This window comes from Gorilla gorilla, chromosome 2 (assembly GCF_029281585.2).
Source record: "Gorilla gorilla gorilla isolate KB3781 chromosome 2, NHGRI_mGorGor1-v2.1_pri, whole genome shotgun sequence".
NCBI classification, from domain to species: Eukaryota; Metazoa; Chordata; class Mammalia; order Primates; family Hominidae; genus Gorilla; species Gorilla gorilla.
The window spans coordinates 168390665-168406956 of NC_086017.1; the positions used below are offsets into that span (position 1 = coordinate 168390665).

The 16292-nt window shown below is 38.2% G+C and overlaps 1 protein-coding gene across 8 annotated transcripts in view; it reads right to left on the minus strand.

Moving 5' to 3' along the window:
* The window catches only part of VEPH1 (ventricular zone expressed PH domain containing 1), a 275621-nt gene continuing 259329 nt past the window's right edge, over positions 1 to 16292 (minus strand). For 5 of the 8 annotated variants that reach the window (XM_055381889.2, XM_055381888.2, XM_019023918.4 and 2 more), the window contains 2 exons: positions 14134 to 14270; positions 8397 to 10046 (listed from right to left, as the gene is read on the minus strand). In XM_055381889.2, coding sequence (XP_055237864.2) covers positions 9810 to 10046; positions 14134 to 14270 — 374 coding nt within the window. In that variant the 3' untranslated portion in view covers positions 8397 to 9809. The other 3 variants (XM_063704318.1, XM_063704317.1, XM_063704316.1) reach the window with 3 other exon arrangements.

Sequence of the window (16292 nt, forward strand, 5' to 3'; positions counted from 1 at the left end):
CTTCCCACTTTGTTTTTCTTTTGCCTTTATGTCTTTACTTACTCTCAATCTGGTTGGACTTCCTGGGAAGCAGACTCTGAGGCAGTGTTTAAGGCGCAGGATGCTTATTAAGGAGCACCTTGGGGACCAACACCTGCAGAAGGGAGTGGAGAGGAATCAGTAAGGGGCAGGTGGAGAAACTGAGCTTCAGTGTCGCCCCAGTGATAGTCTCAACTGACCATGTGGAGAGCTCTGCAGGTAGAATGGTCCCTCAGAGTTGTCTCAACTTGGGCCTGAGTGGCCAGGTCTTTACACTCTCCCATCAACTGTTCACTAGATGTCAGGTGCCCCAGGCATGACCTTGGCCAGGAGGCAGTCCTTGAGGGGAATGGCAGCTGAAGGCTGTCTGCCAACAGCAGTCCCAGCAGCTGGGGCACCAGGTCCTTCAGTGAGGGATGTTGGTGATGCATCAGTGCCCACCATACTTACTTTTAAAAATCTAGTATATATTTCTACAAGAATTTGGAACAAAAACACCAATAAAGTAAGTAATTAAAGTTAAGTGACTCTTGTTCTCATCCTTGCCCATTTATGTTGTCTCATCTTAAGTGTGATCCTGAGTCTTGGCATATGTCATTTCTCTTTTTTGACTGTGAGAGTGTGAAAGGTGAGGTCTAAAATATAAGAAAATTATATTCTTCCTTCAACATCCAGCATATTATCAACTCTTCAGTGGAGGTTTAGTTGACTCCCCAGGCAGAGCCAGCAGCCCCCTCCTCTGTCTCCATCATGCCCCCACATCACAGCGTTGTGATCTCCACACATCTGTTTCTTTCATGGGCAAGATGTCCCTCAAACCTGATCCCTTTTGAATGCTCCTTTTATCATGAATGGAGCTACCGCCAACCCACGGGTGCCGGGATTCTGGAGACAATTCCCATCAATCACCAAGTCCTGCAATTTGCATTTCTAAAGTCTCTCTCTAACCCTCTATTTCTCTCCATTTCCAGTGCTGCTACTTTCTTTCAAGCTTTCGTTATACCTCTCACCTGGACTATTGTAATAGCCTTCTATTTTTCTCTCAGTTTCTATTATTGCTTTCTCAGCAAACCATTCTCTACACAGCAGCTAGAACCATTCTTATGGAATTGCAGATCTAATCATACCATCCCTGTTTTAAACCCAACAATAGCTCTCCCACAGCCTTCATGACTTGCCCGCCTCCCAGCCTCACCACTCTCATCCACCACACTAGCCTGTTTTGGTTCCTCTAATGTGCTACATGCCTTTTCTCTCCAAGGTCTTCTCACTTTCAGTTCTTCCTGGTCTGCTTTTCTTCTACCTCTCCCTTCGACTAGTAATTTCCTGTTCATCTTTCAGATCTCAGGCGTATGTCTCTTTGTCCAGGAAGCTGTCCCTAACTTCCTAACTAGATCAGACCTCTCCTTTCACAATCTCATATCAGTTGTGCTTCTTTGTAGGATAGGTCGCATGGCAATTTCATAATTAAGATAATACTTTAACATTTTTCTCTTCTACTAGGATACGTATCCCACAAAGTTTGAGACATCTTGGTCACCTCAGCATTTCTAATGCCCAGCACAGGTCCTGCACATAGGAGATGCTTTATGTATGGATTTGCTTATTAAATAAAATATACTTATTGTGTTGGTCCATTTGGGCTGCAATAACAAACTCTCTTAGATTGGGTAACTTATAAACAACAGAAATTTATTTCTCACAGTTCTGGAGGCTGAGAAGTCCAACATCAGGGTGCTGGTAGATTTGCTGTCTGGTGAGGGCTTGTTCCTCAGAGCTGGCGCCTTCTAGCTGTGTCTTCACGTTGAGAAGGACAAACAAGCTCCTTTTGGCCTCTTTTATAAGGGCACTAATCCCATTCATGAGGGCAGAACCCTCATTATCTAATCACCTCCTAGAGGCCCCACTTCTTAATACCACCACATTGATATTGACATATACTACTACCTAATGGTTTTAACATATAAATTTGGGAAGGGGGAGCACAAACATTCAGATCATAACATTTATTTACTGAGTTTGTTAAAGGCATGGACAATTTATTTATCATTTTTGAGTCCCCATGCCCTAGTATATGTTGGATGCTCAGTAAATGGTCTCTCCTTTCCTTCCTTCCTTCCTTTCCTTCCTTCTCTCTCTTTCTTTCTTCTTTCTTTTCTTTCTCTTTCTTTCTCTTCTTTCTTTCTTTCTTTCTTTTCTTTCTTCTTTCCTTCTTTCTCTTTCTTTCCTTTCCTTTCTTTCTTTCCTTCTCTCTTTCTCTCTCTTTTTCTCCTTCCTTCCCTTCCCTCCCTCCCTCCCTCTGTCCGTCCCTCCCTCCCTCCCTCCCTCCCTTCCTTCCTTCCTTCTTTCTCTTGCTATGTTGCCCAGGCTGGAGTGCAGTGGTTATTCACAGGCACAATCATACTGCACTATATCCTTGAACTACTGGGCTGAAGTGATCTTCCTACCTCAGCCTCTTGAGTAGCTAGGACTACAGGCATGTGCCACCATGCCTGGCTAATAAGTATTTGTTGAATGAATGTTTGAATCAAACTATGTAAAAGGTTGTCTTGGGGAAGAGGGAGCAGACATTATGTCTGGCTGCAGGAGAGAGAACCTGGACTAAAGGTTAGAAATGATGGAAAGGCAGAATTTTTCAGAAAATAATTATATGGTATGAATAACCTAATGGGAATTATATTTGAACATTTCTATTTTGTTGGTTTCTGAATGATCAGACGATTATGAATAATTTTTATAATTTTAGTAGTTTTTGGTATTTTCTGCAATAAACGTTTTCATAAACAGAAAAAATTTATTTTAAAAAGATGCGAACTGATGATAAATTAATGAGCTCTCTATCCCTAGAATGGTTTGAGCAGTTGGGAATGCCACCTGCCAATGATGACAAGAAAGGGACTTCTCCATGGGGTGGGGAGGTTTGGCCTGGCAAGTGTTAAGATTCTTCCAACTCCAATAGCCTGTGATACTGTTAACTGAATGATAAATGCCAAATCTCCTTGCTTAGAAGAACTTGGCCTAGTTTATTTGGCTGCCTCACATTCTGCTAGTAGCTTCGTTACATTGGAACCTTACTGTGACACTATTGGCTACAGTAGAATTTGACTTGTATTTAACTGAGGATGGTACAACTGCAGGATTTCTGGAGATGACAGTATTATAGTGATAACAAAAACATGAATATATAGGTAAGAGTTGTTTATGTGGAAAATTACATGATATCCCTCCATGAAGAGTTTGGGAGAGTCCTGATGAAAATGTTCTCAAATCAACACATACCCTTAGTATTATGGTTAATTTTCCAAAACAGGCATTGCCAAACTGTGGTTTTGGCTAAATTTTAAAAATGGACCTTCTGATTTTTGTGTTTATGAGCTAGTTTGGCAAACAGAATCATTGTTTCTCTCTCTTAAGAGAAATGACATTTAGACTATTTCCTCATATAGCAATAGCTCTGAATTAAGAGGGAACAGAACACTCCCAAAGGAAATCTGGTGTATAGAAGTGGATCTCCGTTAAGAATAGTGGAACACACATAAGAGTTTCTTCTGATTACATGAAATGCCAGCAGAGAGAGAGAGAGAGAGAGGAGAGGGGGAGAGGGAGAGAGAGAGAGAGGGAGAGGACAGATATAAATAGAATATAAGATAATGAAGTAATAGGATTGATTTCTACAAAGCACATGTGAAAACAATAGTTCTGTTGTCATAATACCTGTGTGATAGTAAATGTGTGTATATATATATGTGTGTGTGTGTCTTATAGATATTCTACTAATGTTAGTGAAATGGTAGTTAAAAAATAAAACAAGGCAAAGAATAATTCTAGAATAATTCAAAAATGGAAAAATTAGAATTTACTATTATTAGCACCCACTCCCCCTTAATTTCCAGTGTGGTCTCATGGAGCACTGTTATTCCTAGGCATGCATTAGCCTACCATGTGTTTGAATACTTTACATTTTTACATTATTTGAAAATTTTATAACTCTTCTAGATTCTCAGTACCAAAATGAATTCTAATCCTTTTATTGCTTGAAAGACAGAGAAAATGCATTTTTAAATTTGATGTAAGATTTTCAAAGATTTGTCCATAAAGTCATAAATAAGCTATGTAAGCACAATGCATCTGATTATCATTTTATAGAAAGTTCAAAGATTTCCAGCCCCCCTGCTCTCAGAAAGTTTTTCTTTGAAGCAGACAAATTCAATAGTACTGGGGTGCAGGGGCAAGGGGCATGAGAAGAATGTTCTTGTGGAATGTCCTCTGCCAAGGCTGGGGTTCTCATGGCGGGACCCGCGAGCTAAGGTTATCATCAGAGCTGGTTGCCTGTTGTGCTTAGCACATGGCTATAGGGCCTTCCATAACCAGGGAATAGAAGGACATTTATGAGGAGGTGGACCTGTTTCATCAAAGAACATTTAACAGAACCCCCCGCCCCTCCGCCGCCACTTCGCCTAGGCAAGTACCTGTAAAAATCAAGCCATAAGGGTTGTCTTGCTCTTCTGAAGTGCGTGCAACCCCCTGCCCATTCCACTCACTCTGCTCTGTGCCTTTCTCTGCTCTTCCCTGCTTCTCCAACTTCCAACTTGACTCTAGGCCTTGCCTTTCTACTCCTGTCTTTGGTATGGTTGACTTTGAAGGTCTCATCTGAAAATGCTCCTCCTACTTGATCTGGAATTCCTCCTCAGACACCATTCTAAGTTCACCTCTAGGGTCCCCAGTCTGTGATAGTGGGTAAAATACATATCATATTTTTATGGTTTTGGGTTTTATATTTAAATCTTTAATCCATCTTTGGTTAATTGTTGTATATGGGGTAAGGAAGGGGTCCAGTTTCAATTTTTTGCATGTGGCCAGCCAGTTATCCCAGCACAATTTATTGAATAGGGAATCCTTTGTCCATTGCTTGTTTTTGTCAGGTTAGTTGAAGATCAGATAGTTGTAGGCATGCGGTCTTATTTCTGTGTTCTCTATTTGGCTCTGTTGGTCTATGTGTCTGTTTTTGTACAACTATCATACTGTTTTGGTTACTGTATCCCTGTAGTATAGTTTGAAGTCAGGTAGTGTGATGCTGCCAGCTTTGTTCTTTTTGCTTAGGATTGCCTTGGCTATTTAAAATCTTTTTTGGTTACACATGAATTTTAAAATAGTTTTCTTTAGTTGCGAGAACGTCAGTGGCAGTTTAATAGGAATAGCATTGAATCTACAAATTGCTTTGGGCAGTATGGCCATTTTCATGATATTGATTCTTCCTATCCATGAGCATGGAATGTTTTTCCATTTGTTTGTGTCATTTCTGGTTTCTTTGAACAGTGGTTTGTAGTTCTCCTTGTAGAGATCTTTTACCTCCCTAGCTAGCTGTATTCCTAGGTATTTTATTCTTTTTGTGGCAATTGTGAATGGGAGTTTGTTCCTGATTTGGCTCTTGGCTTGACTGTTGAATGCTAGTAATTTTTGCACATTGATTTTGTATCCTGATACTTTGCTGAAGGTGTTTGTCAGCTTAAGAATCTATTGGGATGAGACTATGGGGTTTTCTAGGCACTATCATTTAGGACATAGGCACAGGCAAAGATTTCATGATGAAGTTGCCAAAAGCAATTGCATCAAAATCAAAAATTGACAAATGGGATCTAATTATACTAAAGAGCTTCTGCATGGGAAAAGGAACTAACAACAGAGTAAACAGACAACCTACTGAATGGGAGAAAATTTTTGCAAACTACGCACCCAATAAAAATTAATAAAAATTAAATTAAAATGAAAGCCACTTCAATTTCGGTCCATGATTATAATTTTATTCATACCAACATTTTTAAAGGTTTAAGCATGTTTAGGAAAGTGGTTTCTTCTTAGATCGGGATCAGAAATGGCAGCCCTCTTGGGAAAGGCCGGTCTGTGGTAAATTCACCAGCAACCAGGGTGGAAGTGCCAGAAATATTCGCGGGAAGCTGATGATTCTGAGATTCCTAGTGTGACTCTGAACCCAGGAGAATTTACTTGCATTGGAATTATTGCATCATGGAATGAAACCAGAAAGTTCATTATTTACACTTCACACATTTACTTTTTTTAAGATCTGGCTCAAAGGCACTGAGAGTTATGTTGTAGATTAGAGGCATCCAGTTAATTAAATCACAAGGACTTTGTAGCAAGTAGTAAAAATGATTCTTTCCCCACAAATTGAGCTGAGGGGGCCATTCTCTTCTTTCTGAGGCCAAACATTCAGCATAGCCACTGTTTTACCACAAGCTCTCTGCTGTGAAAGGTTTAAGCACACTGTTGGCATTCAAACTGTTAATAGCTAATGCAGGGTCACCTAATACTTTGTCAGTGTTTGTCTGTTACCAATTGTTCCTAATTGACTAAAACAGCTAGAGTTATTCACTGACTCTTAAGAATGGGGCGGTAAGTTTTAAAAGAATATTTAGAGAATCATTTACAACTATACTCATTCTCATCCTTTTCGTGCCCAACTTCACAGGAGTTGTCTGTCTGCAAGGTTAGTCCCCTATCTGTTCCCTGAATGTATACATCAAAATTAAATTTACCATCTTCTTATCTCTCAAAATGCTGCTTCTGAATTTTCTATTTCAGTGAATACCACCATCGTCATCATCTACCAAGTTTCCCAAGCAAGCACCTAGGGATCAGCAGAAACTCCTTTCCATTCCCATACTCCAACTCCATCCAATCCGCCAGTGTTCTGTCCATTTAACTAAATCAGTATTTTTCCTGCCTGTTCATTTATCTCTATTTCCTTTGGTACTACATCAGTCCAGGTCCTCACTACCTTAGAAGAACCTCCCAAATGGTCTCCCTGCTACAATTTTTGATATTCTTATAATCCATTCTCTATACCACTATTAAGATTATCTTTCTAAATGCAAATCTGCTTAAAACCTTTTAATGGTGCTTCATCATCTTATTTGTAATTTTTTTTTCTTTTTTATCTTTATTGCTGCCACACAAATTAATGCCTCATCATGTTAAGGAAAAAGTTTAGACCCTTGGCATGGAACCAAGTCCTAAATCCTGTGGTCCTGCAGGCCTTTTCAGCATCACTCGGAACCATTTTCCATACACCCCTTATGTTTCAACCCTAGGGAAAAGCTTACATTTTGCAAATGGACCATGTTCCTTCTCCCTCTTTTGGATTTGCAGTGTGGTTCACTCTACTGACCATTTGCTCCTTGTTTGTCCACAGCAATCCTACTAGTTCTTTAAGACTAGCTCATTTTCTATCACCTCTGGGAAGCAGTGAGGGAGTCCACTCTGAGTTTAAAGTCACTTACAATGGTGTCTTCTCTTGTGTCTCCACAGGACCCTGTGCATACCTTCATCAAGGCACTTGCCGCGTAGTACTTATATTTCTGTTGTACGTATATGTCTCTTCCACTAAACTTTAAACTTCTTGAAGAGAAAAACTGTGTCTTTTATCTTTATATCTCCAGGCCAAGCATGGCAACTGTTGCTTAGCACCTGCTCAGTTAATTGCTGCAGAATAAAGGAGTTTTAATCCCTTCCTATCACTTCTGGAAACTTTACTCAAGCAAAGTCATTTTTTTCCTCTTTCTTTCTGTATTTTTAACTCCTTCATCTTTCCCTTAATTCTTACTCATCTTAAAAAGAGCAAGAAAACACTTGCTCCATCTTAGCCCCTTCATCGTAGCCCCATTTTGTTGAAAAAAATAGTCCAATTATTGCTTTAAACTCCTAACCTCCCATTGACACTTCAGCCTACTAAAATTTAATGTTTACTCCCTCACTCAAATGGAATTGTTCTTCCCAATGACACCAATTGCTTCCTGATTGTGGAAGTCAGGCTTTATCTTAAGTGATTACTCTTCAGGATTTCAAATTGTTGCCCTGTTTTTCCTGAAAAATCCTTATTAATTTGGCTTTTGTGACATCGTTTCTCCTGGTCTACATAATCTCTCAACACTAATCAGATACACCAGCTGCGTTTACTTAAATGCTGGTGTCTCAAGGAACCCTTATTAATTCTTTTGTCTTCTTATTCTCTCTGGGTAATTTCATCTAATTTTGCATCTTTGGTGACTACCTATATATCCAGTGATCCTGAATTTTGACCTCCAGAACTCTATTTCCAATGTGTAATAAATTCTGTGACTCACAATACCCTCAAACTTTACTTGTTAAAATGGAATTGTTTCATTTTGCAAACATGGCCCCTTTTATATTTCCTATCCTGGTAAGTTAGCAGGAGAGTCAAGGTGTTGACCATTCATAATCTTTCTCCAGGTTTCTATACTAGACTACATAATCAATAAATTTCAAGGAAAAAGTTATCCCTTGTATGTAGCCCAACTTAGCTTTTGTATTAGTTAACACTGCATAACAAATCACCACAATTTAGATTTAAAACAGCATACATTTATTATCTGAAAGTTTCTGTGGGTCAGGAGTCCAAACGTGATTTAGCTGGGTCCTCTGCTCAGAGTTTCACAAAGCTGCAAGCAAGGTGTTGGCTGGGGCTGGGCTTTTATCTGAGGTTCAGATGCTTCTTCCAAGATCACATGGTTGTTGACAAAACTTATTTCCTTGCAGCCGTAGAGCTCATGGCAGCTTGCTTATTTAAGGCTAATAGGAGAGAGAGTCTCTGACTGGTTCACTCTCTTTTAAAGGACTAGTCTGATTAGGTCAGGCCCACCCAGGGGATCTCTTTGATTAACTCAAAGTCAGCTGATTAGAAACCTTATGTATATCTGCAACTTCTCTTCACTTTTGTTGTATAACGTAACATAACATGGGAGAGATGATCCCATCACTTTTGCCATATTCTGTTGGTTAGAAGCAGGTTACATGTCCCACCCACACTCAATGGGGGAGAGGATTATACCAAGGCATGGATTATTGAGAATCACTCTAGAATTCTGTCTATCATAGTGTAATTATATATCTATGTAGTGAAAAAAATAGATGTTTGTAATTTGGAGGTATTAAAAAGTTGAATACAAAGAAAAAATTATAGAACTTTAAAGTCTTAATTTTAATGGAGATGGCACATTATTTTGAAGATAGAGAAAATGGCTTTCTATCCTTTTCCTATATTACACTTAGTGCCTTGGGCAGGATATATGTCCAAGTATCTAAACTGTAGATTATATTATATGAACTTAAATGGAATAATTAAATAAGTAATTCTGAAAGACAAGTATTTAATGACATAACTGGCTTGATTTGAGAACCATTTTACCATGTGTTAGCCTCATTTGTAGTAAGAGAGGATCATGTAATTATATGTCTATAAGTAAGTTATATGGTTTTTCTCAGTGTACATTAGTTCAACGCTTCTAATGGGTTTTTTTTTTAAATTTTTCTTTTAATACCTTTGACAGACTGTGATTTTCATCAGAAGTGCTAATCTTTCCTCAGGACGGAGAGTTCAGGCATCTTTTCATGTTGTTTTCTCACAGTTTTAAATGACATATCTACAGAAGTTCTTTTATCAGTGACTGTTCCCTTCCTGGCCCCACACTATCTGAGGGCATACTCTCTAGCTTCTTTTATTTTATTTTATTTTATTTTATTTTATTTTATTTTTGTGGGCATCAGATATATTCTGAAGTCAATACTAAAGCTGTTAGAGTATGACATTTACTAAGAATCCTGCCATTTTAGGCCCTTCTTCTTAAAGGACAACAATTCCGTTGGTATTTAGTAAAAAACTACATGGCTTGGTAAATTTAGCTCTTTTTCTTGACATTGGCAACGATAATACAATGCCTGTGGTGTATAATTGTCGTGGCTGACTTATAAATTCCCTACAGATATGTAGTTACTTCTCTACTTTCCCTTTCTTTGGCTTGGGCAACTGCCACGTTGATGCACTGGAGCCATTCTTCTGCATTCTTTTCATCCTTGGCCTTAAAGACATAGGTTTTATTGTCTGTGAAGATTTCGAAAGCCCGGGGGAGAGAGCGGTCCCTGCGTTTCTTGGCCACAGCCTTCACACTCTGTACTTTGCTGAGTTCTATTGGGCAGTCGTCAGGGTCATCTTTCTGAAAGGCATGGGAAGAAAAGAACATGGGCTGGCTGTTACTGTAGGCAAGGATCTCTGGCTACTGGAGAACTTTCTAAGAGGGCCAGAATCCTTTCACTTTTTATGTCTCAAGACCTTTGTTATTTTGGGTGCTAAGGCCTCAGAATCATTAGAATAACTTGAAGGAGTGAGCAATTGGGCCTTTGTTAGAGTATCATAAGTTGACACAAGATAATTAATTTAAAGGATATTATTATAAAGTGGGATTTGGGAAAAATTCAGAGTTCTTTCATTTTCTATTAACGTTATATTAATAGAGCAAGGTGCAACGGTACAATTTGGAGTGCTATTAACTTATAACTTCAGGTAGTTCGGGAGGCATGAAATTGAATTTTCCTTTGTGCTACCTCTGAGAAAGATTTTGCCAAACCTTAATTGAACAGAGAGGTTTCCAGTGTTTGCATAGACCAAACTGTTTTTGAAACTCTCTGCAGCTTTGGAAGCATGCTTTGTCTACAAACAGTAAGAGAAGAAATATTTAATGATGTTACATTTGCCTTTTATTAAAGCAAAAATTTAACGACCTCTACAATACCAAAGTCATCACACTGGGCTAAGACGAATAATTTTAAGGGGCCAGATATTTCTTTGAAGTAATTTCAGGTCTTTCACATGAATACATTTTGTCTATTAAAGAAAGTACCTGTGGTTGAGAATCTTGCCAATTCTCCTTGCCCACCTCTCCTGTTGCAATCACCCTCCTTTCACTTTGCAATGAAAAAGCATCCTCTTCACTCATCCCATACTTTCTATGATGTTTTGTCCAATGTAAACAAATCTCAGAAGCACCAAACAAAAAAGCAATTCCAACTATTGACGTCAGGGAAGTATCCATCAGCCAAGGCAATGTAATCACTCCTCATCTATTTCATTATGAGATACATTTTCAATAATATTTCAATTTTTAATGTTTAATAATTATTAAGCTTGGCATTATACTTATGGATTTTCATGAAGGATATAACTTTTTAAAAAGATAACTGAATCAGAAAAAATAACACTTGGAGACGGATGGTCACAAGAAATTTAAACAATTAAATTTCAATTTATACATATAGTTTTACTCAGTGAAAAATGAAATGCCATTCAGGATAAAATGCTGTGATAAAGGTAGAACAGAAACATGATTAAAAAAAAAAAAGAGAAACAATGTGAACACTTCTATTTAAAAAAGAGTAAATTTATGTATTAAAAATAGTGTTAGGTGTTAAACTGCTATGGTATTTTAATCCAATGGTTACATTCAATGGAGAGATGTAATCCTTTTGTTTTAAAATGTCAATATTTACAATTCGACAGAAATTACGGTCCGGGCAAATGTTTAAACTTATGATAAAAGTGTTGCTGCAACTTAAAATGCTGCAAGATATTACATAGATTTTTCAAAATTCTTTTAGGGTACACAGGATAAAGTTTGAAGACATACACACTAGACAATACTTTGTTAGCCTAATTTGGTTTACAGTAAGTATCTGACAGTAATAAAATTGCATTTCTTTGAAGTAGTCTATAGTGCAGAGATTGATAAGAAAATAAAAAGTTACCATAGTAATTTAAAGATGGACAGTGAATCAACTGAGACAGGAATAGATAGAAAGTCAAAGGACACTATTGCCTAGCTGGTTGGTGGAGATCAAGGTCTTAAAAAAGCAAAAGTGAAAGATTAGAGTCTTCCACTAGAGTCTTTCAACCTCAGCTCTAATTTTAAAATGCACATTTCTTTCATTTAAAAGGGGCCCTTTTACAAGGTCCTGAAGCTTCAGCAGAATTGTTGACCACTGGTAGGTTATTGTTTCCCTGGAGATTAGAGGTATTTTGCTGTGGCCTTCATGCTATATTAAATTATTTCCCACTATTTGAGCCGCAAGTTTTGTCAGAGTTATGGAATGTCAGACCATTATTTCCTGATAAACATGTCAAACAAGTTACCTAATTATAAAATTGCTTTTTCTTTAAACCTTATTAAAAAAGCCATGAATCAGAAAGTATAAAGGTCATTATTTGAGTTCAGAAAAACATTCTCATAGATTAACTCTGCTTTGTCTTAAGGGATCTGGAAAATTACTACGTCTTCATTTCTATTCTTGATTTCTTGAATAAAAACAGAAAATTCAGGTAGTCATTTTAAACACTTTAAACATGCTTTAGTGTGAACTTATGCTAAAAAAATTTCTTTAAGTTTCCAATAGCTGTCTAAATTGAACCGCCCTTTCAAAAAGATGTTCAGCCACAGAAAAGTCCATCTGTATATGTTATAACACACACAGATGAAGAAAGTAGCATGAGTACACAGTAGGTATCACAAAAAATATTCTTTTTCATTCAAAAAGTTAACAGAAGACTTATTAATTAAAAGAGCACTGGTCAGAATACACGATACTTGATTCATGCTGATTAAAATGTTCAAATACATTTTATAATGAGGACTCTAAAGATATAGTGCATATGGCCGAGAAGGAATTATAATTTTTAACTAATTTACCACTTTTCATTAATTAATTCAGACAGTTTGGTTTATGTGATGGTTAATTTATGTGTCAACTTGACTGGGCTAATGGGTACCCAGACAGCTGGGAAAGCATTATTTCCGCATGTGTCTGTGAGGTGTTTCTGGAAGAGGCTGGCATTTGAATTAGTGGACTGAGTGAAGAAGATCCATGCTCCCCATTGTGGGTGGGCATCATGCAATCTATTGGGGATCTGGATAGAATAACAAGTTGGAGGAAAGATAAATTTGCTTTTTCTTCTTGCACTGAGACATGCATTCTCTCCTGCCTGTGGACATCAGAGCTCCTGGTTTTGGGGCCTTCAGACTCTGGGACTTACACCCCTCCCCCCAGCTCACCCCCATACCCAGGTTCTCAGGCCTTTGGCCTTGGACTGGGAGTTATATCATTGACTCCCTTAATTTTCTGGCCTTAGGACACAGACTGAATTACACCACCAGTTTTCCTGGTTCTCCAGCTTGCACACAGCATATCATGGAACTTCACACCCTCCATAATTTCATGAGCCAATTCCCATAGTAAATCTCATATATGTCTTTATATATCCTATTGGTTCCATTTCTATGGAGATCCCTGGTGAGTACAGTTTACTACTGACTCTGTATTTTAAGTATACATGGGAAGCAGTAAACTCATTTAAGAACATGCTTTGGTGTAACACTGCCTGATCTTGACCCCAGTTATACCCTTTCTCACCTTATTAGCTTTATCCTTGGACAATCCAATCAGTTTCTTTGACTCAGTTTCCTCATCTGTAAAATGGCAATAATAGCAGTGGTGGCCTAACAGGATTGTTTTGAAGATTGTTTGAGGCAATCCAAGGTGTTGCATAGTAGGCACTGAAAAAATGCTAGTCATTATGATTATTTTCTAAAATAGCCAAGAAGTAGGTCAAGATTTGATTCCTCTTGATCCTGAATCAGGAGAGTTTAATGATACATAAAACCAATTTGAAAAGAAGAGAAGGTAACTTTGCATTATTGATTGCAATGGAATGCTACTTCAGAGGTTTCCCACTGAAAATTCACAATACAAATAATTACTGAACATCCTATTCAAATGGAAAATTATATTAAATATTTATTAATTTGATCATAATTCTACTATATTCATTAACCTAAAGTAAATCAGCCTCCATTCTTTCCTCCTTGCCTATGTCCTCCTTTTTTGGACCCCCACTTCCAAATATAAACTATAGCTATAACAAAATCAGAGCCAATATCATAAGTCATAAATTTGTGTACATGGTCCACAAGGAAACGAAGGGCACGGTGTCTGAGTCAAGACTTGCAGTCCCTCTGCAGTTCAACTAAAAAGTCAACTAAAACAAGCTTCCATAATAAACTGGAAGGGGACAGTGAATCAACTAACATAGGAATAAACAGACTAGACACAGACATGTGTGATAAAACAATGCTGTAAGATGGTGAGATGGAGATGGAAAAATTATCAGAGTTTAAACCCAAGACAAAACGTCTAGCTATTGGTGGAGATCAAGACCTTAAAAATGCAAGTGTAAAAGATGATGGAGGAACTTACAGACTTTCCTTTTTGAAACAGAAGTTGATTTCCAGCCAGTGTAAAATAGCGTGTTTTCCACCTTTTGATGAACTTCCATCTGACTTGCTTCTCTTTAAGTTTTCCTTCTATGAGAGGCTGGCCATCTTGATTTACAACTGTTGAAGGTAGCAGAATAATCATGCCATGTATTTTCCAATATTTACTAGGTAGGTGATCAAAAGTCAGAACTGTACAGTGTACCAGAACCCAGTTAGCACACCTGGAAAGTAGGCTAATAAATGATGAATTTGGTTAACCTTTCCTCCTTTGTGCCTAAAAGAATGCACAATTCAGATATGACAATGGAAAACTGTTGAAAGCCCCCATTGCCATTTTCAAAAGAAATTGGTTCACACAAAGAGCATCTGTTAGCAGTATTTAAAGTTTATCTGGATATTTAGCTTTCCGTGCTTGGTTTCTTTGTTTCATGGTGTTCTGTTTCTAATGTTGGAATAACCAAATTAATTTGGAACAGTTTGAAATGTTGGCACAAAGTATCTAGTATGCCATAAGCTTCATTTTGATTTTGCCAGTAACTAGGTAATGAAAAACAAATTTCCATGCTTTATGACACATGAACTGCTGGAAATACAGCTTTATAAATAATCATAAACCCAAGTATATTTAGCTATTTGGCAGCAAAAGTCAATGCAGCACTCCAAAAGACATGGTTCCTAAAGCCATACCACCAAGCAGCAAAGGCAAACTTACCCAACTCTTGAACATGCTATTCTCACTCTCTGGAACACATGTACACTCTTTCCCCTCTCTGCATTCCCATCTTCACCTAGTCAACAACTGATCACTTCACATTTCAACTTAAATGTTGCTTCCTTTGGAAAGCCCTCTCCAAATCCAGATGAGGGTGGCTTTCCCCCATATGTTCTCATGGCACATGGCATGTTTCTTATATATCAGGGATTATCATTTGTAGATAGATATTAGTGCTTATCTGATTAATATCTTTCTGTCTCATTCAGTTGGAAGCTCCACAAGGGCAGGGTCTTTGCTTTGTTCTCTGTTGAATCACCAAGCATCTAACATGGTGCCTGGCAAATAGTAGGAAGTCTATAAATATTTGTTGACTGAATGGACTAATTTTACATTGAAGCAGAGTGTGCATGATTAGAAATGATCATAGAATTAGAAGATCCATTGCAATGTCAGAGTTTAGACGCTGAACTGAAGAATTTTATTCCTTTTACCAACAACATAAGATTCACTCTTCAAATTCAGATGAAAGCATCTGATTTTAGCAGAAGGGGACAATGGAAATCTCCATCTGTAGTAGGACAATATTTACTTATATATATTTATCTTCAATTTTCATAGCACCTTGAAAGTAATAAAATTTGTTCCATCAGTTTGGAAAAATTCTGGACTGTGCCTGTTTGACCCTATGAACACAACATGCCTTTTGTACACTACCATTTCTTTTTTCTAATATAGGTCTAATAATTGCCTCACAGGATTGTCCACCTTCACAGAGCATTTTCAGGATAAAAATAATAAAATGTATAGTTTTCTTTTCTTTTCTTTTCTTTTCTTTTTTTTTTGACAGTCTACTCTGTCACCCAGGCTGGAGTGCAGTGGCACGATCTCGGCTCACTGCAACCTCCACCTCTCGGGCTCAAGTGATTCCCCTGCCTCAGTCTCCCGAGTAGCTGAGACTACAGGTATTCGCCACCACGCTCGGCTAAATTTTTGTATTTTTAGTAGAGACGAGGTTTTGCCATGTTGGCCAGGCTGGTCTCAAACTCCTGGCCTCAGGTGATCCATCCGCCCTGGCGTCCCACAGTGCTGGGATTACAGGTGTGAGCCACCATGCCCAGCCGAAATGTAGAGTTTTCATAAACAAAGTACTATTAAGGCTATTTTTTTTTCCCGGATGACTATTCAATTGGCTGTTCCATTGTCAACTCCAAATTAAGGCTAAAAACTGGCCAGGCGCAGCAGCTCATGCCTGTAATCCCAGCACTTTGGGAGGCCGAGGTGGGTGGATCTCCTGAGGTCAGGAGTTTGAGACCAGCCTGGCCAACTTGGCGAAAGCCCATCTCTACCAAAAATACAAAAATTAGCTGGGTGTAATCCCAGCTATTTGGGAAGCTAGGCAGGAGAATTGCTTGGGCCTGGCAGGT